The sequence below is a fragment of the Gymnogyps californianus genome, unplaced genomic scaffold (genome assembly GCF_018139145.2).
Source record: "Gymnogyps californianus isolate 813 unplaced genomic scaffold, ASM1813914v2 HiC_scaffold_34, whole genome shotgun sequence".
NCBI lineage: Eukaryota > Metazoa > Chordata > Aves > Accipitriformes > Cathartidae > Gymnogyps > Gymnogyps californianus.
In genome coordinates this window covers 1,388,592-1,410,776 of record NW_026114224.1, presented here as the reverse complement: position 1 = coordinate 1,410,776, position 22,185 = coordinate 1,388,592, and the positions used below count along the sequence as shown (strand labels likewise).

General features: G+C 45.0%; 1 protein-coding gene across 1 annotated transcript in view; it reads right to left on the bottom strand.

Annotated features, from left to right (window-relative positions):
- The window catches only part of LOC127028526 (ubiquitin-conjugating enzyme E2 R2), a 70,416-nt gene extending 55,239 nt beyond the window's left edge, over positions 1 to 15,177 (bottom strand). The window contains exon 1 of the mRNA XM_050914291.1: positions 14,997 to 15,177. Coding sequence (XP_050770248.1) covers positions 14,997 to 15,173 — 177 coding nt within the window. The 5' untranslated portion in view covers positions 15,174 to 15,177. The remainder of the gene's footprint in view (positions 1 to 14,996) is intronic.
- Positions 15,178 to 22,185: the final 7,008 nt, after the last annotated feature.

Here is a 22,185-nt window from a genome sequence, read left to right as displayed (position 1 = left end):
GCAATATTTGTATGACTACATTGAACAGTGGGGCTACAAAATGAAGCACTCCAGTAGTACCTGAATTCACACCACATTCATCTGCCACTTTTTGGGAATGAATATACCCTGGGAGGTCAGCATTTCTCCCCAAGGATCTTGCTTCATGCAAGAAGAGGGCAGCCAGACACACTATCATTACAAGAGGCGAACCATCAAGGTTGCATCACTCAAGGATCCCACCACTGAAAACAGCAACTTCCTATTGTAGTCAAATCAATTCCTTGTATAAACCTCAAGCTGCTCATTGCTCCGGGTTCTTCTGTCAACCCATTGCCATTTCTCAATCTTAACATTTGCTATTTATTTTCCTAGAGATATTTAAGTGAATGCAGTTGCCAAGACAACTGCTTCATTAACACCAGCACCTCAGCTTGTCTATCTTGGACTTCCCTTCAGTTCACCATGACTTCTAGGAAATCAGCTACCAGAAACAGTCATTTTGACATCTGGCTTTTTCTTTTTTTAAACTTTTAGTAGCCTTTGAGATATTCTGTCCTAAGAATCTCAAGTTCCTTTCATAGGAACAGATTTGTTTTAATTATACCCTCAGAAGTGAGGTTTCCTGTAAAGCTGGAAGAAGTCTGATAGTTTAAATTCCAGGGCACTAAGGCAATGAAGGGGAAGATGCAGTCACAGATATGTACATCCAAACCAGGTTTATGCACACCTATGCTGTCGCTTTCAATAGCTCACTGAAGTCTCCTGTTTTGTTTTCTGTTACCAAGAGAAGCAGAGAGTGACTATTTGTTATAATACTTAAACTCAGCTAGGCCTCAAAAATGCACGCCCATATAGGTGTCTTTTTAAAAGAGAGATCACAGAACTTCCACAAAGAAATTAATAAGTGGATAATCCCCATAGCTATATGCATGTTTTAACTAAGCGAGGCTTAAGCTGTCAGACTCTCCTGCTGTGGCAGCCATGAAACCTGGTGGCCAACTCAGCTGAGCTCTGCAAGCAATTAAGTCCTCAGAAGATACAAAACAGTTTCTAGGAGTTTCACAACAGTAAAAGTAGGGAAATAAGACCCTGCATAGCACTTCCCTTCCACCAGTCCATCTATGTTAGATCCAAAAAAAGAAGACATCACAACTTCAATCACAACAAGAGCTTTGATCAGAATTTACACCTTATAAAATATGGGATAAGCCAACAGAAACAGTTAAGCTAGGTTTGGTTAAGTTCTACCACCAAAGCTACCAGCATCTTTGTACCATCAGCATTTGAAGCCACTTGAGAGCAGCTTCCCAAGTTTATGTCTACATGGCCCTTGCTGCTGTAACTTACACACAGATTTACAGCTGCAACTGTACTAGCTTTGCATCTGTTAGCACAGATGCTGGTAGTGGTCTAACCATGGCAACATGGGATTAAGCATGGGCTGCAAAACCAACTCATAAACTGGGTCAATTCACAACTGGTACTAAATATCATGCTGTTGCTACCAGACCACTGCTGTGCTTGAGACAGGTCGAATGTGCCATTGCTGCAATGCAGACATACTTAAACACTATAAAATGATCTCAGCTGTTTAGTACTGTGAACCTTGGTGGTTTGCCATGGTTGACAGTGTCATTGGAGAAAGCCCTGAGTAGCCTTTTCACCATACCTATTAATACAAGGTTAACAAAACTAGAGCAGAAAAAGACTATATTCTGTCTGAAACTCAAACTCTACATAGCAATCACATTAAGCTGTGACCAAACATTTTAGCAAATAAGTATTATACAACAACATTTATCAATGCATTCATAATTAAAGCAAAGAAGCCTCTGGCAGTTAGAAACATCAGCTTTCCTTATAAAGGGAAAGGTACCTGCAGGTCAGTTGTGCTGTAGTTTTCTATTTAAAGTGCTCGCTAAGTGTAGAATTTGGCTTTCTGCCCATGTGTTTTAAGCTCAGTGTTGTGGCATAGCCTGGGTAATTGCACTTCAGGTGACAAGCACAACAGAACTCAGAAGCACATCAATAATATACTTTAAACCTCATCTTAACTTACTAGAACTAAATCTTGCTCTGCGAAGGCACCGGCTCCACAAAGCGCCATGCCAGGCTGTTTCCCTGGCTGTGCTACAAAGCTGCAAGCCATTTCACACTTCCACACTTGACATGAAATCCCACGTGCTAGTTTTGCTACACTGAGAGGCTTCATTTTGAACCTAATCTTCAAAGCACAGGAGATAAGACCTGGGGTGGCTGTAGTAGAAGAGCACAGGAGCTGGAACAATTAAGACTGTACAAGAAAAATCCCAGAGGTAGGAGGTAAAAAAAGCTGGGTAGCTCTGAAATCAGTGCAGATCCCTCTGACATTTCAGTTAGGCAGCCAAGGCATAGCTTTGCCTCCTCCAACAAGAAGTTCACCCAGATTCTCCAATACTCAGAATTATTTGTGAAGCCTGCATAGCATACGTCTCCCCCAGCAAGCCTACATACCCAGGCCTTGACAGCTTTCTCTTCAACACCAGGAATGTCCCCTTCCTCCCCCAGGTTAAGTTATACAACCCCAGCTTTATTTTTTGCTCTTAGAGAATTGCTGCAGCTGCCTCATGGACAAAGTCTGTGCGGAGAAGTGTGACTTGTCAGTATATCAGGATCTGTGCTGGGGCACTTCAGGAAACTGCTCAGGTTTTTATTTTTAAAAACCAGGAATAAGCAGAAGTTCTTATTCCAAAAATCTCTTTGCTTTTGTGCTTAAGCAGCCTGAAAACTATTCACTTGATAATTTCTTCAGCTATTCCAAATTTAAATACTGTACTTGTAAACATACAAGTTGAATTCATTTTGGAAGAAAGCTTTCCCATGTGCTATTTATAAAAAAAAACACCACACAAACCACTTTCTACCTACAGATTTAGTCAACTATACTATTATAAGATATACCCATTTCACATAAAAATGTTAGTTTATCCAGGGTCATGCATACAAATCCATTACAGATAGAAGACTTTTAGTCCCTATCCTGTTCACTAAGTTATACTGCCTCTTACTGTTGTCAAAGAACATTTTGGCCCTACCTTACATTCAAAAGCTGTACAAAGCCCCCATACCTCTACATGACTCTTCCAATCTGAGCCCTGTGTCCTTCAGATGAGCACTTCTTAGTCACCAACAGATCTAGAACAACACATTGCCTCTCTCATCCTGTTTGTGTAGCATCCGCAGACTATTCTCAACAAGTGCCACACTTCACCCACACGAAGGGCCTAACAGATGATGAATTCTGGATTGTGCATTCCTTTCACCCAGGCTAACATCAGATCGTAGCAAATCACATCCAGAGTAAATATGACACAGCAATATTTAATAGCTTTACCAAACAAAGCTCAACTAAACATGTACCAAAGAAAGCTTGTTGGCTGCTACCTAGCAGAAGACAATATTTGGTTGACCATATGAGCATCTAGCAACAGACACAAGCCTTTCTTGGAAGGAAGAAGCTGATTTCCTATAATCCTCTTATTTCAAGTTGACATCATCTAGTTATTAATCTACAAATTAAGATCCAAATTCAACGTGCCAAGTGTTAATAGTAGGCTTTAGGCTCAGCCTAAATTTTGTCATCCTCAGTTTTCCTGCATTACTACAGTTGCAGAAGTTACACATCACATAAAAGTAGTCTAACAAAACAGAAGTCCCTTCTGAGCATAGGAACTCTCCTTCCTAGTGTCATCATCATGTTCTTCTGCCATAGCACACCTCCTTCATAATATATTTTTTTAATAAAAAGATTTAGAATAGAGTTTAGATTACAACAATGCAAAAAACCACTATTCATACAGAGTTTGTTCCAGGAAACATACTGCATCTATTCTTCTTTCTAGATTACAGAAGTCACTGCTCTATACTTAACAAGAAAAGGGAAGAAAAACCCCAAAACTTACTCATACCCCCAGCTATGAACTAATGCATGCTGAACAAAACAGCTAGGAGATCATAAATAAGTTGGTGCATACAAGAGTCAAAGATACAGAACTGATGCAGCCTTCCAACACCTCAAGAGTTTCTTTCTATCCACTAACCTCCATCCAGAGCTTTGCTAGATTTGCTGAAGTATAACTCACAGGCTCTCCCTAGCATCACCAGCAAGCTTACTTTTGTTTTAATAGCAGAAACTAGCCATTTTAGAAGTGTTGGTTAGGAGTAGGCAGGTCAAAAATACTTCACTGTTCTCTTGGAAATAGGTGAAAGTCATCCGCATGCTCAAAGCTGATAGCTGCAGAGGGGAAGATGAAACAGAACAAGGCTGAGACACCAGGAGCTCTAATCAGGTCACACATGGTGACTTTATGTCAGCCCTCAGTCATGCCCCAAAGTACGGTCAGTCCAGTATAGGAAAAGAGATGAAGGAAGAGGGAGACACCTGAGATGGGCTTGGATTCCCAGAGACCCCAAGACAGATGAAGAGGCCTGGTAGCATCACAATGACAGGTCTTTCGTGGCCAAGCATACTAGAGCCTTCCTCCATGCCTCTGCCATTGCAGAGAGCTGACCCCACAGCATGTGGCATTACCTACTTGGACAGCAGGCAAGATCAAGTATTGTGCATGTGCCAAAGACTGCTGAATATATCCCTATGTGACATTTCATTGCACCCCCATGAGGCCTGGGAACAGGCAATGCCATGCTTTGGGATGGTTACTCACTACCCTTACCTCAACCTGACCTGATCCACCACTTAGCAACATGCCTACAACTCCCAGCAGGAAACTCCCTGGCTAAGGTAGGCAGCACATACCTACAGCAGCCAGCCTAGCTGTGGTCTCCATGGAGATTACCATTAAGCAGCATGGCTTTTCACAGCTTTTTTTGATTGCCAGCATGTTACTTAATTGCCCCTTGCAGGCAAAATATGGTCCCTGGTTGAAGAGCCCAAGCATAAGCATATCACTCACACTAGAGACATGAACCAAAGTGAACAACTAAATACATAGCAAGTATAGGATAAGTCTACAACTTGGATGAAAGTTAACAATGATTTGTCCAAGTTGAACATTAAGGGGGCTACTTCAAATCAGTGAAACCCAAGTATCACCTCTAATAGCACTAGAAGCCAGACTTATTCCATAACATCCAGAAGAAAGTGGCCAAGACCAGCAGCCTTCTTACCCCATCCCTCCTTAGTAGCAGCCAATACAACTACGATCTCTTTCCAACTGGAAAACGGCCATAGATGATATGGGTTCAAGACAGTGAACTGTGCTATTATTGCCATTTAAAATAGAGCTCCAACAGAGTGACATGCCACAATGACTGTGCTGAGGCTGGTCTTTAGCTCCTGATGAGTCTGCCCATAATCCTCCGAGGGTCAAAAACTTCAGTATTAACAAATTTTCAAAAATAATCCAGCTGATTCCAAAATGTAAAAGCCCAAATGTTCACAGCCTCAGTGAAGTCTATCCCACCTATCCAACTTCCCCTAGTAGCGCCACTATTGCTGTATTTCAGGCCAAAGGCAGCCAAGCTTCTTCCACACAAGTGAAAGACTGCTATCAGCAGGGGAAAAAAAAAAAGTTAAATTTCACAGAAAGCATATTAGTCAAATTTTGAAGCACATAAGCCTTCAGGTTTCTGGCAGACACTGATAAATGGAAATCATTCCATATGTTGGTCTCAAAACTTTCATTTTTATATGCTCCAATGGAGATCATACAGCAATATAAAATGCCTAGTTTCATTTTTGAAAGACCAGTGAACTTCTTTTAGAAGTGACAACAGGTCCTCTATAGAGAATTGTTTAAACATGACTGTGGTTGCCTCAAGAAACAGCCACTTGACACTTACAGAATTATACAAGAGAAGAAACATTACCATCATCCACTGAATTTGAACACTAAGTTTTCAACAAGAGTTGAGCTTCAATGCCTTTTTTGCTTAGCATTTTGAATAACTTATGGTCACAACAAAAAAATGAGGTTAGGCAGAGATCTCACTGAAGTGGCAACATCATCAAGAACAGACAAGGCCTCCTCTTTCCACCTTAACCGAAAAGTGTCACGCACCTTCATGTGAAACATTTGGGTATGGGCATTTTGTTACCACATGAATGACAAATTACAAGGGATTTCAATAATAGCTACAAGACACTTAAAAGGTACTAAAGAGACTTTAACCTCTCAAGTTATACTGCTTAATGCATCACTGAAAGGTATTCAGCTACTAAGTGTGGGTACAGTTACCATTTTGCAAGAGAAGTAACCACAAGCACTGAGATGAAATTCAGTTTTCTTCAATATGTTATAAGAAGCCCATTCTTTTAATAAAGGCAAGTGCTTTTAGAGATAGTTATTCTAGCCAAGATAAGCAAACATTTGCACACCAGTGTAGTTTACATCTGTCCTGGTTTCAGCTGGGACAGAGTTAACTCTCTTCTCAGTAGCTGGTACAGTGCTGTGTTTTGGATTTAGTGTGGGAATACTGTTGATAACACGCTGATGCTTTAGTTGTTGCTAAGTAGCACTTATCTTAAGCCAAGGACTTTTCAGTTTCCCATGCTCTGCCAGCAAGCAGGTGTGCAAGAAGCTGGGAGGGAGCATAGCCAGGACAGCTGACCTGAACTAGCCAAAGGGATATTCCATACCATAGAATGTCATGCCCAGTATATAAACAGGGGGGAGTTGGCCGGGAGGGGCGGATCGCTGCTCGGGCATTGGTCAGCGGGTGGTGAGCAATTGCATTGTGCATCACTGGTTTCTTTTCTTATTTCTTTTTTTCTGTTGTATTTTTTCATTACAATTATTATTAGTTAGTAGTATATTTTTATTTTTACTTTAGTTAAACTGTTCTTATCTCAACCCATGAGTTTTACTTTTTTTTCCCCCTTTCCTCCTCCCCACCCCACTGGGAGGGGGAAGCAGCTGTGTGGTGCTTAGTTGCTGGCTGGGGTTAAACCACAACAACATCCATGAATTAGAGGCTTATACAAGCAGACTTTATGCAAGAACAAATGCATCTTCACAAAATGTATTGTAAGTCAAAGCTACTCCATCGCATGGCTTTTGTTTTGACAAGGCCAAAGAGGGTGCTGCAAAAGAAAATATTATTTCAGCCTTTGCCTAGGTCTGACAGCGAAAGGTTTCTAGCTGCAAAGAAGTCTAAGGATTTTTGCACAATGGACAAGTGTCTATCGCACAAGATTTGACCCAAGTGGCACAACTGGCTAAACATTGGTCCTTACACTGTTCCAATACTCTGACAAAGGGTTTTGCATCTTAACCCCTCCAAATATTTTGCTACAATGAACATTAAAACATATGTTTTAAATACTTTAAATAGGATACATATCTTAACTTGGGGAAGAGTGACATAGCTATTGCAAGCATGTCCCTACTGCTATGAACTTAAGTTTCATCTCCCGAGCAAGAGTCCTTTACCTGAATTTCTAAAATTATACAAGTAATTTAAGAGAACAAAACAGACCAATGGGAACATGTCATGCTTTTACTACTAAAACCTTAAGGAGTAAGACACAACCTGCCTGCCAGGCAGCCTTCTCTCTGTTAATCACAAATACTATGATATCTGAAAGTGTTACCTACTTAAGACAGCCCCTTTACATTGCCATTGTTCTCCATGTGATAGCCTCAATTAAAAACCAAACATCCAGGAAGTCTTAAGGTCACATTTCTTCAAGTCAAGCAAGATTCCAAAATATCCTACATGCACCCCAATTCAGTAGCTTTAGCATTTTTCTCCTATTTGTAGGCCACTTTGGGCCAATATTTATGCATTTTAAATATTTCAGAAAATGTGGAGATAGGCAATCAATCAATTTGGCTCATCTTGGCTACTAGTGCTTCAGGGGAGGGTACACAATGCCAAAGTTATTACTATTAAACTGGTCTGGTGAGATGAAACATTCTCAGTAAGTCGCTACCACAAAAGCTTAGTAAGATTAACTGCAATTCTTCTAACTCAAAATGCTGGATAAAACACTAAGGTTTTAAAAATGAAGTAGCACTCTGGAAATAGCAAGCTAATTTTGTGCACGTGCATATGTGTATGCACACATCTGATCACGTGCAGCCCAAATTATAAGAGGGCCTGCTTATTATGAGTCACATAACCTCTAGTCCATCCACACCGCAGTCCATCTGTAATTCTGCTACATTTCCAACTTTAACTCAGTTACACTTAAGTTCAACATAAAATCTCCACCATTTAGTCTATACAATTTATTACTATGAATACCTGATGATGGCCATAAACTACACAGCCAAACTGCATGTCAAAGATCAGAGTTAAGGTTCTGCAAGCATTTTTTTCTGGCATTTCCTACCCTCTAGATGCAAAATGAGCACCATGCAGTAGACCTAAAGTGCTATTAAAAAGAAGATACTCAGTGTGAATATATCACTATGTAAAATAGCAGGCAGCATAAGCATGACTTCAGAAACATTAAGGCAAAACCATGTTTGAGCTTTTGAGAAGTTACAGATGTGGTCCCATACTCAGACACTGGCATAACATCACTGCAATATTGGAGATCTTAAGGATTTACCAGGTGAACAAAAAAATTAAGAACATCACCCTTCTAACACTATAGAGTCAAACACTTCTGCTAATTCCCATAATATGAACCAGATCTAAAGCTATCTACATGCTTTTAGTTACTATCTCTTGAACAGACCAGCAAGAAATTAAGAGGCACAGTTCTTTGCATTGTCATCCAAGAAAAAAATTCATGTATTTTACCTTATCCAAGAATCATTCTGTGCAAAATCATGGAAATAGAACCAAACAATGGAAAAATTATGCAAACTGACAGTGCTCAATCTTTCCAAATGGAAAGCTTTCCATTTTTATTCTAATTGCAGAGGTGGGCTGTGCTACAGCTCTCTTGCCATACAACAGGACCTAATTGCACATGATCTTGTGTTTTCAGGCAGTATTAGAACTGGAAATTGCTATCTGTGCTTCTTAGCATACACAATAACCCTACTTGGCTCAGAGGAGCCCTAGGGAAAGGACTGGGAGCTGGCTACCATCAGTACCTTGCCCATTGCCTCCTGAGGCTAGGCAGCTGTCCAAAACAGGCCACAGGCTGGGTGAGTTGTCTGGGGGGTTCTGTGGTGCCCACAGATGTAACCATACAAAAAACTATATGCAACAGCAGAGTGAGGGTCAATCAGGTATTCCCCAGGCCTGAGAGTTAGAGATAACTGTGCTTATGATCAGTGAACCAACATCAGAAGAAGTTTCTGCCTCCCTGCCTGCAGACAGCTTAGCAGCTCTTTCACTTTGGAGATAGCCTGCTCTGAACAGGAGCTCTTCAGACCTGGAACAAGCAACTCCAGGCTCTATTCACCTGCAGTTCCATATCCCTTTGCTGCAAACCTCTGCTTATCAGCATCAGTGATACCTAAGGCAACAAAAATAGAAGATTAAGTACACAGAGAGAAGCTCTGTAGCACCTTGCAATGCAGAGGCCTGCAGAAGGCAGCTTTTGTGCCGAGTGTACCACACATTTTCTCCTTGGCACCAAGGAATATTTTTGTGGAGTTAAATGTTCTACCAGTTACATAGCCAGTTACAACTTCTATTTGCTTAGTTTTAAGCTTTCTGGGAAGTAGCCTACAATATCAAAATTTTAAACATGGTGCTTATACTTGCCATCAGTTATCTGTAAGTTGCATATCAATTCACTGCTCTGAATTATTCCCACATATTGCAAATTGCTTTGAAATCAAAACAAATCACTTGGAAGAAGTTGAGATCCAACAACACAGAACTCTAAACAGCACACAGTTAATGAGTTACAGAAAGCAAGGAAAACAATGCCTTGACAAGTATTTAGCCCCCAAATTACTTGAGAAAACTAAGCATAAAGCTTGGGTTTTTCCCCCCCTCCAACTTGTGTCAAGACTTGCTCCTTCAAGTAGCAAAAATACCTTATGAAATAAATTGCCTTAAGAACTAACTGCATTGTTAGAGTTGCTATTTGATAATTTTTCTTGCTTCCTTTCATGTTAGGTATATTCATTTTCATCTATCCAGCCTAAATCAAAGAAGCTTTTAATATTGACTCTTGCTCTACATTAAACATGCTTCTTGACACAGCATACTTGGTCAAACCATGCTTCTGGGCAGCACTATGCATTTAATAATGAAGTTTCTATTTGTACAATTTCTCACTTGCACCTTCTCTGAAAGGTTGGCTCCCAGCACAAGAATACCATTCAACTATAAAAATGAGAAGAATTTCCTTTTTTTAAAAACAATCAAAAGCTGTGATGCTAAGGTGCAATTGCACCAAACACACAGCTTTGAGTAAGCCATCAGGAAGCACCTTCTAATAGTACTACAAGTATCCTGAAAACATCGCTTGATCAAAGCATTGGGCAGAGGTTTATCAGCCTCCAGGCTCTGAAGGCCCAATCATTAAAGACAGACACTGGATTTCAAGGCGGACAGAGAGACCGATCAATGGTCAACTGAGATGGTAAAAGTTTCACCATGCACAACCCTCAGTCATTGAAATCTATCCCAACTAGCACCTATCATCACCAGATTACAGCTTAATAACCTTTGTTGTTGTGGTCCCCATTTAAGTATCAGCTGCCAAAATTAAAAGGTGAAGAAGTTCTCCTGCCATGTAGCAAGGAACCCTCTCAGCTGAATGGAAGATGCCTATGGCATAAAGGTGGCATCAATGAACTGCTCACACATAGTTCTGCAGACTACAGCACAATTTGGTTCTCTACTGCTCAGGCATTGCTTGCAAGACCAGAAAAAACACATTCCCATCATTTCCAGAGCAATTCAGAACTACCACATAGCCCAGTGGAGTCTGATCTAAAGACCTATCTTATCACACTATGTCCTTCCCAGCTGACCTAAGAAAGAAGCAACTGGCACTATGACCTGGACATGAAGCATTTCATTCTGAGAAAAATCTTCCCTTTGTCACTCAAAAAAAGCCTCAATAACTGAATCAGCCGTGAGCAAATCAACATCTTGGACACACAAGGTCTACCCACCTTTCACCCTTAAGCAAACTCTGAATGAGTCAGGGACCAAAAATCAAGTTCACCTATTGTAATCAAATACCTGTAGCCCAACACAACTGATTCTGCCAGAAACTTTAGTCAAATTGGCAATTTCTTGCTGACAGCAGCTGAGGGACAGACATTTGCTCTTATCGCTGGACCTCTTTGGAGGACTTAACATCACTGATCCTGAGCTACTTTTGCCTTGCCAGCAAGGAATGAGAGGTAACCAGTGCATGAAATAGCTCAACTCCTTCCTTGAGGGTGGTAATCTGGAACTTAAGCAAAGGGTTGCCCAAAACATTATTCCCAGTCATACTGAATAACTACATAAAGTCACTAGATAAGGCAAAGATTGACAGGGATAAGGACAGCCATGCAGAAACACCTGGACTTGTGACAACCTCCACTGCAGATGTGCACCTTCAGCTGATCGCATAGGGGGGGCTTGCAGTTCAGGACTGCTCCTATCCCTCGCTGACACAAGCTGCTCTTCACAAAGTGGTTGCTTCTGAAGGCTGCTGCCCTTTCCATCTAGCTGTGAGGTCCTAAACTATGAAGTACTGCAACAGATCTGAGCATGCTATATTAGGTGATAAAATATGCTTAGATACTGTGCTTGAATTTTTAAGAAGTCCCTGACTATTATAGCCAGCACTAAGGTATTGATAACCTACCATTTAAACAAACATTCAGGGGGACATGTTTTCTGCTTCAATTTATCAAATGCTAGAGTTACAGGATTAGCAACTGAGACCAGAATCTGTTGAAATGTTGAACCAGCTTTTAACAGCAGTAGCTCCTGTCAAGGAGGTGCAAAGAGAGCACTTTCCTCATTTCAGTTTATTCAGCTAGTTCAACAACCCAGAGAGAAAGGTCCTATTTCTCCAAGAATAAACAAGGTACCAAAAGCTGATGCTACCAGCTCCAAGAGCTCCATGAGCACAAATCAAGCATTTGTATTCCCAATCAACTATCACTAACACTTTATTAAGGTCACATTAAACACAGGTTTTCCTCAAAATATTTACACTTGAGCTTAACTAGAAGCCTTTGTACTTTCCCTCCAGTTCCTACCCTCAAACCACACCTCAAGTGGAAGAAGATTTCCAAACGCTCATCACCAAAAAGTTTAAAAAGTTACATCCTGTAATTGCATATTTCTAATCCTGCTTACCTAATCTTAGGAAACTAAAAAGACAAAACAAGATGAAGCTAGATATTTCATCAAGCCAAGAAACCTGAAAAATAAATCAGATGTGATCTGAACTAGTGCTCACCTTGCATATACTATGAATATATCATAGAAGTCACCCCACCAAATAAAGTTTAGGGTATTAATCTTATCTCTAAACAATTCAGTAAGCCAAGTCTAACACATCTAAAGGTTTGCCTGAAGGCCTAATACAAAGAAAGTCAAGAACATAACTTCTCAGGACAACAGGACTCCTTCTCCCTAGGGACAGAAGGAGAGTCTAAGACCACTTTTTCAGTGGCTCAGAACTTAGGATGCATAACCAAAGATCAAACACTACCAAAACAAAAAAAACCACCATGCATGGCTCCTCACATAGGAAAGATGAGACAGAAATGACATATGACAGACTCCAGCCACATCGCTTGAAGGGAATCCCTCTGCTGTGGAAGGGTGAAGTCATCATGAGACCTTAGTCTCCCACTCAAAATAAGCATCACAGGATCGGTCAGAAGAATTTAGAAGAAAGGCACAACAGTTCAAGGACATAAAATACAAAAAAAAAAAAAAAAGATAATCACATCTATAATATTGAGGTGTCATGGTTTAACCCCAGACAGCAACTAAGCACCATGCAGCCGCTTCCCCCTTCCCCCTCCCAGTGGGGTGAGGAGGAGGATCAGGGGAAAAAAGGTAAGACTCATGGGTTGAGATAAGAACAGTTTAATAACTAAAGTAAAAATAAAAATACACTACTAACTAAGAATAATAATTGTAATGAAAGAGAATACAACAAAAAAAAGAGAAAAGAGAAAAGAAACCAGTGATGCACAAGGCAATTGCTCACCACCCGCTGACTGATGCCTGAGCAGCAATCCACCCCTCCCAGCCAACTCCTCCCTGTTTATATACTGGGCATGACATTCCATGGTATGGAATACCCCTTTGGCTAGTTCGGGTCAGCTGCCCTGGCTCTGCTCCCTCCCAGCTTCTTGCACACCTGCTTGCTGGCAGAGCATGGGAAACTGAAAAGTCCTTAGCTTAAGATAAGCCCTACTTAGCAACAACTGAAACATCAGCATGTTATCAACAGTATTCCCACACTAAATCCAAAACCCAGCACTGTACCAGCTACTGAGAAGAGAGTTAACTCTGTCCCAGCCAAAACCAGGACATGAGGTAAGGCAACTGGCAACCTTGCCTAAATCTACACTTGTTAATGCACATCCCCAGATTATTTCACAGGCTGCTTCAGCTTCTTTCCAGGAACAATTACAAACATACAGTCCAGAGAGCTCCCCAACCAAACAAAAATATTTTGACCCATTGTGATTTCTTTGAAAAAAATGGATGAGTAATGTAAGTGCAGGAAGAGGTTGCCAAACCATTCAGATGTAAAAATGACCCAGTTACCAACCCAAGACTAGAGCAACTTCCTGAGTAAGTAATAATGGAGGTGAGTCTAAGAATATACCTATCACACCTACATGAGTAAGCTAGCCAACTCATTACAAAAGGCAAGTCTTGTACCAAAGTCTTCCCTTCCTTCAAAACAATGGAGGCCAAACTGAACATGACTCATATTATTCCCCAAGCTACAGGTTATTTTGGTTTTGTGGAACAAAGCTCTTAAACCTTGACCCAGAGAGGCCAAGATGCATGTTAGCCAAGCAAAGAGATCATCCAAAAATTTTTTCAGTTTGACAGAAGTCAAAGGGCATAAAATGGGAGACACAGGGGCCACTACTAAAACAATAACTCCTGGGAGAAGCGAGCTGAAGGGGACAATATTTTGCTAGAGACCAAGCAGACATCAAGTGCAAAGGGGCATGCCCAATGCAACATATCTTCTGCAGGCACCAAGGTTTTTTAATTGCTTCTTTTAAGAAAAACATGCAATTCCTCCTCTAGTTGTTTTGAAAAATTTAAGTCTGCTCCCTTTCTGGGACAGCAACATCAGATTTCTTGCTTACTGTATTTACAAGAGAGGAAATAACAACCACAAAAGTTTTTTTGGATTAACAGGAAGATTGAGAGAGGAATTGAAAGCATTTATCTACCTTCACCAATTACATGTTGCCATAGCCCTTTGAAGGCTGCCCTCTAGAAGTTTGGGGAGGAAGAAAAGGAAAACAGGGGGAAAAAATAATCATGAAAAACACTCCTGAAGCCCATGAAGTTTTGAGGAAGACACAGCCTTTATCCTGAATTAGTCATCCTACACAGGATGCTCCTGCATGACAAGCAAAGTCCCTTTGAAATAAATGTACACAGACCAGAGCCAAGAGGGCAACTTGGGGGTGGAAGGGAAGAATTTGCACCCTGCCATGAGGTACCTGCCTTTCTTTTGGGTTAAAATAGGGAAATAACAGAATAGAAACAGCTGTGACACAGCCCCCTCTCCCCAGAGGGCATCCCGAGGGAGAGGGGAGGAGAAGTCCCGCAGGCCCCAGCCAGCCTACCCTGCAGACCGTCCCAGCCTCCCCGTCGCCGGCAGCGGGAGGGGAAGTGCAGCTCGCAGGGCACCACCTACGGGCGCCGAGCCTCCCTGCCCTCCCTCCACCCGCAGGCCCCGACCCCCTCCCGCGGGGAGCGGAGGGGCTGACAGCGGCCGCAGGCCCGCCGCCCCACCGGAGCCCCGGCCACTCCACCGAGTCCGACAAAGAGGCCCGGCAGGCGGCGAGGGGGGTGGTGCAGGCCTTGACGGCGGCTCCCCGGGACCACTGCGGCGGCGGGAGGCCCGGTCCATCGGCGGGGCGGGAGGAAGGCCGTACCTTGAAGTACCCACCCTCGTAGAGGGTGTTGGGGGGCCCGAAGATCGCCACCTCCCAGTTGTAGAGGTCGGACTCGTCGACCAGGGTGATGCGGAAGCCCTCCACCGGCTCCTCCTGCAGCGACTTCAGCTCCAGCATCAGCGCCTTCTGCGAGCTGCTCATCTGCTGCTGGGCCATGGCGCGGCGCGGCGCGGCGCGGCCCCCGCCGCCCACACGCTCCCACTACCCCACTGCGCTGCCCCGCGGACCCCCGCCCCTCCCCACGCTGACGGCCGCCACCGCCGCCACTTCCTTTTGTGACGGCGCCCGCTCGCCGCTGACCTCAGCGCGCCGCGCCGCGCCCCGCCCCGCCGCACGCCAAGCCGCGCCCCGCCGCGCGCCCCGCCCCTACCGGCGCGCTTAAAGGGGCAGCGCTCCCCGCCACAGCGCCTGTGGGGTGTGTGGGCGAATGGTTCCTGGCGCTGTATCACCTCTCATGGGCCAGGCCTGCATGTCCCCTCCGGCGAGGTCCGGCCCCACGGTGCCTGGTGCGGGGGCCATGGGGCGGGGGAGAAGCCATGTGCTGGGCCGGGAGTGGGACGGAGGGGGCGGTGCTGCGCGGGGGTCACGGGTGAGTACGGCGGGGCACGGCACGGCACGGCCGGCCCACGCTGCTGCGCTGACAGACACGGTCAAAAAAGAGCAGTTTTTGTACAAAGGATAGTTTTTGAGGAGCGACCTTGCATGACCCAACATCCCCTAAAAATCCTGCAGCAACCCCCAAGCAGCAGTAGGAGAGGAATAGGCAGTTACCCCCTCCCACGGGTGTTATTTTCACGTGGCTCCACGGATGTGTGAGGTGCTACAGGCAGAAAATGCAGTTTCGATCCTTCCTCCCGTTCCCCGACACGGTTAAGGGAGAAAAACGTTTGCAGAGGTGGCAAGGTACATCGACCTGTGAACGCGAGCAAGCGCCTCAGACAGTGCTTGCGAGCTCCTATTCCTTATCCAGCCTTTAACGAATAATATAAATATTATTCATTGTAAAAATAAATAAATGAAAATAACAAAGCGATTATCCAGGAGGAGGACAAACAGCGTAGCACAACCCCAGATGGTGCAAATCTGGGTTTCACTTCTGGAAATGTTAATGCATGCACCTGCCCGTCAGCACAAAGGACCACCCAGCTGCGTAAGAAATATCTGGCATGGAGACATAGTTGCAAGCTGGACATCTTATCTCAGCCAGGACAGGAGAAGTAATAAGGACGTAACAGCCCTGACAGAGAAAAGCTGATGCCTATTTCTTGATAAAGAATTAATGTGGTTCTAGCAGGAATAATTTAAATAACTAATAGGCTGTGATGAGTTCTAAATTAATTGTAATGTCCCCCAAAATGTCAGAGTTATTTGAAGGAAATCTCTGTTGTCTGTGGACTTGCAGTCAAATAAAAATTGGGGATGAATAAAAGTGAAAATCGTGTAATGCTTTAATATAAATCTGTGGCATTGGATTACATGGAGTCCAGGGATGAAATGGTAAAAGACCCTGAGATGCTGCTGTATAGAGAGGGATTGAGGAGTGTTTACTTTAGAGATTACCACCCTGGAGTGAGCTCAGATTTACAGAAAGCTGCTTAATTCTGCTCTCACATCCTCAGCCTGGGGGCTGGAGGGCTGGATCACAAATGCTTGCATGGTCGAAATGCTGTTTGTTGGAGGAGCTCCTCGGTGGCCGGTATGTACCATGCTGGGTGTTTTCTGGTAGGAGCTCAGACCCATGTTCTTCTTATTTATGTCATAGAATAGAATAGAATAGAATAGTTCAGTTGGAAGGGACCTCCAACAATCATCTAGTCCAACTGCCTGACCACTTCAGGGCTGATCAAAAGTTCAAGCATATTATTAAGGGCATTGTCCAAATGCCTCTTAAACACTGACAGGCTTGGGGCATCGACCACCTCTCTAGGAAGCCTGTTCCAGGGTTTGACCACCCTCTTAGTAAAGAAATGCTTCCTAATGTCAAGTCTGAACCTCCCCTGATGCAGCTTTGAACCATTCCCATGCGTTCTATTGCTGGGTACCAGGGAGAAGAGATCAGCACCTCCCTCTCCACTTCCCCTCCTCAGGAAGCTGTAGAGAGCAATGAGGTTGCCCCTCAGCCTCCTTTTCTCCAAACTAGACAAACCCAGAGTCCTCAGCTGCTCCTCATAGGACATGTCTTCCAGCCCTTTCACCAGCCTTGTTGCTCTCCTCTGGACACATTCAAGTACCTTAACATCCTTCTTAAATTGTCTTGGGTTGATGGACATAATGTTTTGTCAGTACGGGATCAGGTTGACTGGCAGGACACGTGGGCTGGGAGCTGCGCTCTCGCTTTGGTGCCAGGCTTCCTGGGTGGTAGGTACTTCCATCACTGTTGGGTTTGGCCAACCATCTCATCTGGGCCACATCTGGGAGGGCTGCAGACACAATGCTCTCAGCAGTGCTCTCTCCAGGAGAGAAAAAGCACTTCACCTCTGCCCGCCACGTCCCACCCAGCCCCATGACGGGGGTCAGCAATGAGTCTTTGGCTTCATTCCTGTTCTTCCCAATCTCAACAGCTTGGTCCCAGCTGCCCATGCTTCATTACTGCTCCCTGCTCCCCAAATCCTATCAGCCCCATTCACACCTCCATCACCACCTCCCAAATGCCCAAGTTTAACGTCACGGCCACCATCATTCCCAAATGCCCCAACCCCAGCACCCACTTACAGCTGCCCCTCCACATGCCCCGTTTCCATTGCTAATGAGTCTAATAATGCATCCAACTCGGAGGGCCACGCTGTGACCTTCCCCAGTTGATGCCAGCCAGCAAGGACCTGCTCCATTAATGCAGCATCCCAGCTCACCGGTCAAACACGGCTTTGCTCAGGCTTGGAGGAAAATGTTGGGTTGATTCAACAGGTGGGAGCCGAGCCCTTTTGGGATTGCGCTGCCCCTATTTCTATGGTAATCGAAACACCTTTCCTTGCAGCCAGCCTCCAGCGCAGGCTTTGTCTGAACCAGCCTAACGCTGGGAGAGATGGGAAAAGCAAAGTTTGGAGCTATTCAGGATTTATCTCCACCTGCTGCCTGTCTCGAATGTTAACGAAAGAGGTAATCATGCAAGGCAGAAAGTAAAGCAAGCCCTGGTGTATTCAATAGGGCAGGCTGAAAATTTTCCATCAGGCCTGCTTTTAGAGAGAATATTGGTCTTTTTCCCCCCAACTTTTTTTTCCCCTCTCCTACAAAAACATCCACTGCTCACAGAAAATAGAAACTGTTGAAACAACAGAGCACTTTGAAGCCTGGGCAGCCCCCTCCGAGGCTCCTGCCTGCATTTCTGCCTGCACTCCTGGGGAGGCTCAGCTGCTCTGCCTGGTGTCCCCTTCCCCTAGACCAGGCTGCCCTGCAGCTGACGTAACTTTTTGACTTATCATATGGCATTTCCCCCTCCTAATCAGCTCTGATATATCTCAATGAAAGGATGAAGCCTTCTCCTCCTCCTCCTTTAGCTGCTCTCCCGCAGATGGTCACTGCCCACCTGCAAGCAGAGCTCTCCATGGAGTGTGCTCTGCCACAAACCGTAGAGTTGTTCTCTCTTCATCTCCATTTTTTTTTCACCTGAAGGAATCGGTTTGTTCTTTGGGCTCAGAGAACAAGAAATAGGGTCTGGTGTAGGAACACGTGGTTCCAGGAAGAAGTCTCACCAGGAGAGGAGAAGGCTACACGTGCCATTAATCCAGCCCCCGGCAGCAGAACTTGTCACTGTAAACTGGACCTCAAGATGCCACCGGCGCCTTATGTAAATCTGAGATGAAAACTTCTCTTCAAGTCCTTTTGCTTTGTTCTCATCTATTTTTAATATCTCTCTTCCTCTTCTCTTTCCTCCTTCCTGCAAGCCGCGTTCATGAAGGATGACAAACTGAGAGTTAACTCCTCTGCTTAGCAACAGCAGAAGCTTTGAAAATGCAAAGCCATCTCAGTGTCACATTAGAGGGTTACTGCCCCGTGAGCTGGCAGAGAGAGGGGACAAGAGGTGGGAAGATGGGGCAGGTCCTGCCTACGCGACTCCGTTCTTGGGGCAGGATCATCTCATGCGATATTCTTTGGCGCTTTATCCAATTTCTTTCCTGAGTGGCTCAAAGGATGAGACATCTGCTCCTTCCTCTAGGAAACCAGACTTGCCTGGGCTAAAAGATGACACCATCTCCTCTCCTGCTGCCTCCTCCCTGCTCCTCTGCTCTGTTGAGGCATCAGCAGGGATCCCAGTGACCCTGGGCTGGACTTTAACACCGTCTCACCCCTGGCACGTCAGATGGATGCTCCTGTGATGGAAAAGATCAGGCAGGGGGTAGGAGCTCTGCTCAGCTCCCCTACGAACTGCTTACAGCCCCCCCCAGAGCCCCTTGTAACTCAAACCACCAACAGCTATTCCTTGGGCTGTACTGAAGCAGAGCAGGACATCTGGAGGTCCACCTCATCACCCTCCTGCCCCAAGGCAGTATCAGCTTGTCCTAAGCAGCCCAAGACATATTTGCCCAACCAGTTCTTTAATATTTGTCCTTCAAACTGCCCAAAGTGGAGATTCACTTGCTCCTAGGTCAACGTGTCCCTGGGCTCAGCTCACCTCCCTGTTAGAGCGCTGTTAGGTCCCCCTCACCCTGAATCTCATCCTGTTTCTTCTTGTCCAGACTATTATGGGGATATGGAAGATAGAGAGAGGGGCCAGGATTATTTCCTCTATCTCCTTCCTGGAGTGCTGTTGCCTAGGCTGGATGCAAATCTCCAGCCAAGGCCATACCGGTGTTGGCAGTGTATCGTTCCCACCGCAGCAGCACATGCTGCCCGTGGGCTGAGGGGAAACACCACTTGGGGCTTTGCAGGCTGGTTTCTCAGCCCCAGAGGAATTGGTGACAGAGGAATCTGGGGTTGCTTCTTTTATTTACACTAGATACCTCGGTCCCAGACCGGAGGGCAGACAAGCACCATGGTGATGGATCTCAGCCCAGGCACTATTGCCCTGTTGCCAAGGAAAGATTTCCCCCAAAAAACTCCCTGAGCATTTAACAAGGGAAATCAAAGTGTAATTCTCTGCTCTGCTGCCCAAGTGAGCAATGCAGCATTATTGCACAGGCTGATCCTCATCTCCCGAAAAAGAGAACGGGTGTACAAGAGTCCTCACCTTCACATTGGCACCTATATAGGTTCCTATATTTGGGGAGCAGAGCATCTGAGTACTCAAGGGAAGCGACTGAGAATCTTTGAGGATAAAGATCTGTCTGAAATTCACCTTTTGGCTCTCTTTCACCTAAAAATGGGGCAAGTCGATCCTCAGGCAGAACTCATCACAGGGATGAAAAGATGCTTTTGAGCATCAGTCGGCAGCATCTGGGTTAATGGGAGCCTCCTGCATCAAAGTAGCCACCAGCAGAGAAATGCAAAGTTTGGAAGATTCAGAAGAAAAATTAAGAGAAAAAAAAAGTTCTTTAGTGGTTTTTTTTAAACCTTATTTTGATTTGCCCTTTTTCCTGCTTGTTTAAATTTGAATGGAATAAAGTTGTCTTTTTTTTTTTTTTTGCCTTTCTACTCTAGTTTACTTCTTTAAAATGAATGAAGTCCATCACAGGGGTTTGATAAAAGAGTGCCATCAAAATGCCTGCTGCTGCTCTCATTCAGCTGATGAATAAATTATAAGTGCATTACAATGCTATTTCAGCTGTGATTCCAGGGCCTGGGGATGGTGACGGCTGTGACCTTATGCCTGTCAGACATTGGTTTGCATTTCCAAAGAGTTTGTGTAACCGACTGTTCAGGTCATCTTACACCTCCCATTCTGGGCTTAGTGTGCAGAAATATCTGAGCCTGTTCAACCTGCCAGCTACAGGGACAGTCCTCCAGCTGCACACAGTGATCTGATTTCTGTTGAAGCCTGAAGTGACCATTGTCATCCTCCAAAGCAGCAATCTGGGGGACATCTCGCTTTATTGATGGGGATGTAACTGAGATATCCATATGGTTTGGTCCCAGCAATAGTTTCTGTGTTGGGGACTGGCGTTTTAGGTTATTCTTGCTGCACAAGACATCCCTGTCTCAAGCATTACGGTGTGGCTGAGACGGCATGGCTATCAGCATCACTGGCACGAGCTGGCGTAGGACCCTGGGTGTGCTCTGGGAGAGGCACCAGCCTAAGCCAACATCCCCGGTGCTTCACCTTCACCTCTGCTGCAGTGTCAGCTCTGCAGGTCCTTCCCTTGAGAGTGGGTGACCATCAAGCAGGGACTCCCGGCTGTCCCCATTCCTGGGGATGAGCCATCTGGGTTAGGCAGGCGCTGGCAGCAGGGTGAAGGAGCCGTAGCCCGTGGAGCAGCTGCTTGGTGGACTCCTGAGTGGGTCCGTCAGACCCTGGTTTTACCTTCAAAGCAGCCAGCTCCTTGTATTTGGGCAGAAGCCACGGTGCGAAGGGACAGCATTTTGCAGAAGGCAAGCGAGGGGGAGGAGGAAGCTCTTCTGGGTCTCACATCGCTCCTGGTTCAGGGGCTGGGTGCACATCAACACCATGATCCGTGCTGGGCTGAGACCTTTCACTTCCAGCACATTATCGGCTGCTATCAGCTGAGCTTATGAGTGCTCTCACTCGCTGCCATACCTCCGGTGGTCTCCATGGGCTGGTCTCCAGCAGCAATGCAGTCATCTTCTGCCAGTAGCTCCATTAAAATGCATGGCCAGCTAGGCTTAGCTGAAGATGCACAGCTCAGGTCCTGCCCAGGGACTTGAAAACTGATCACAAAGAAGAGTTTCCATTAGGAAACAGAGGGAGGGCCAAGTGAGTTGAGCTGGACCTTGTTTTGCCGAGGCTGAATTTGGCCTTTTCATGATCCTTCCCACAACAAATATGAACAGATTCAGAGGAAGGAAACCAAACTGAAGTGTAAGCGCCAAGCCCCAGGCACAGGCAACAGGCTTGGGTGGCTGAACGGTAGAGAGACTCCTTTGGGCGAGAAGGTCCAGAGAGGGGTTGGGGCAGGAGATGTTCCCTTAGAGCCTCCAGCTTCCTATAAAAATGAGATATTCCTCTGCAAAAATGCTTGCAGGGCTCATGTGGCAGATGCAATGTCTCACTCCTCTGTATGCATGGGTAGGCTATGAGCTCTGGAAATCACACTGTGGTGGGTGTGAAGCCCTGCTC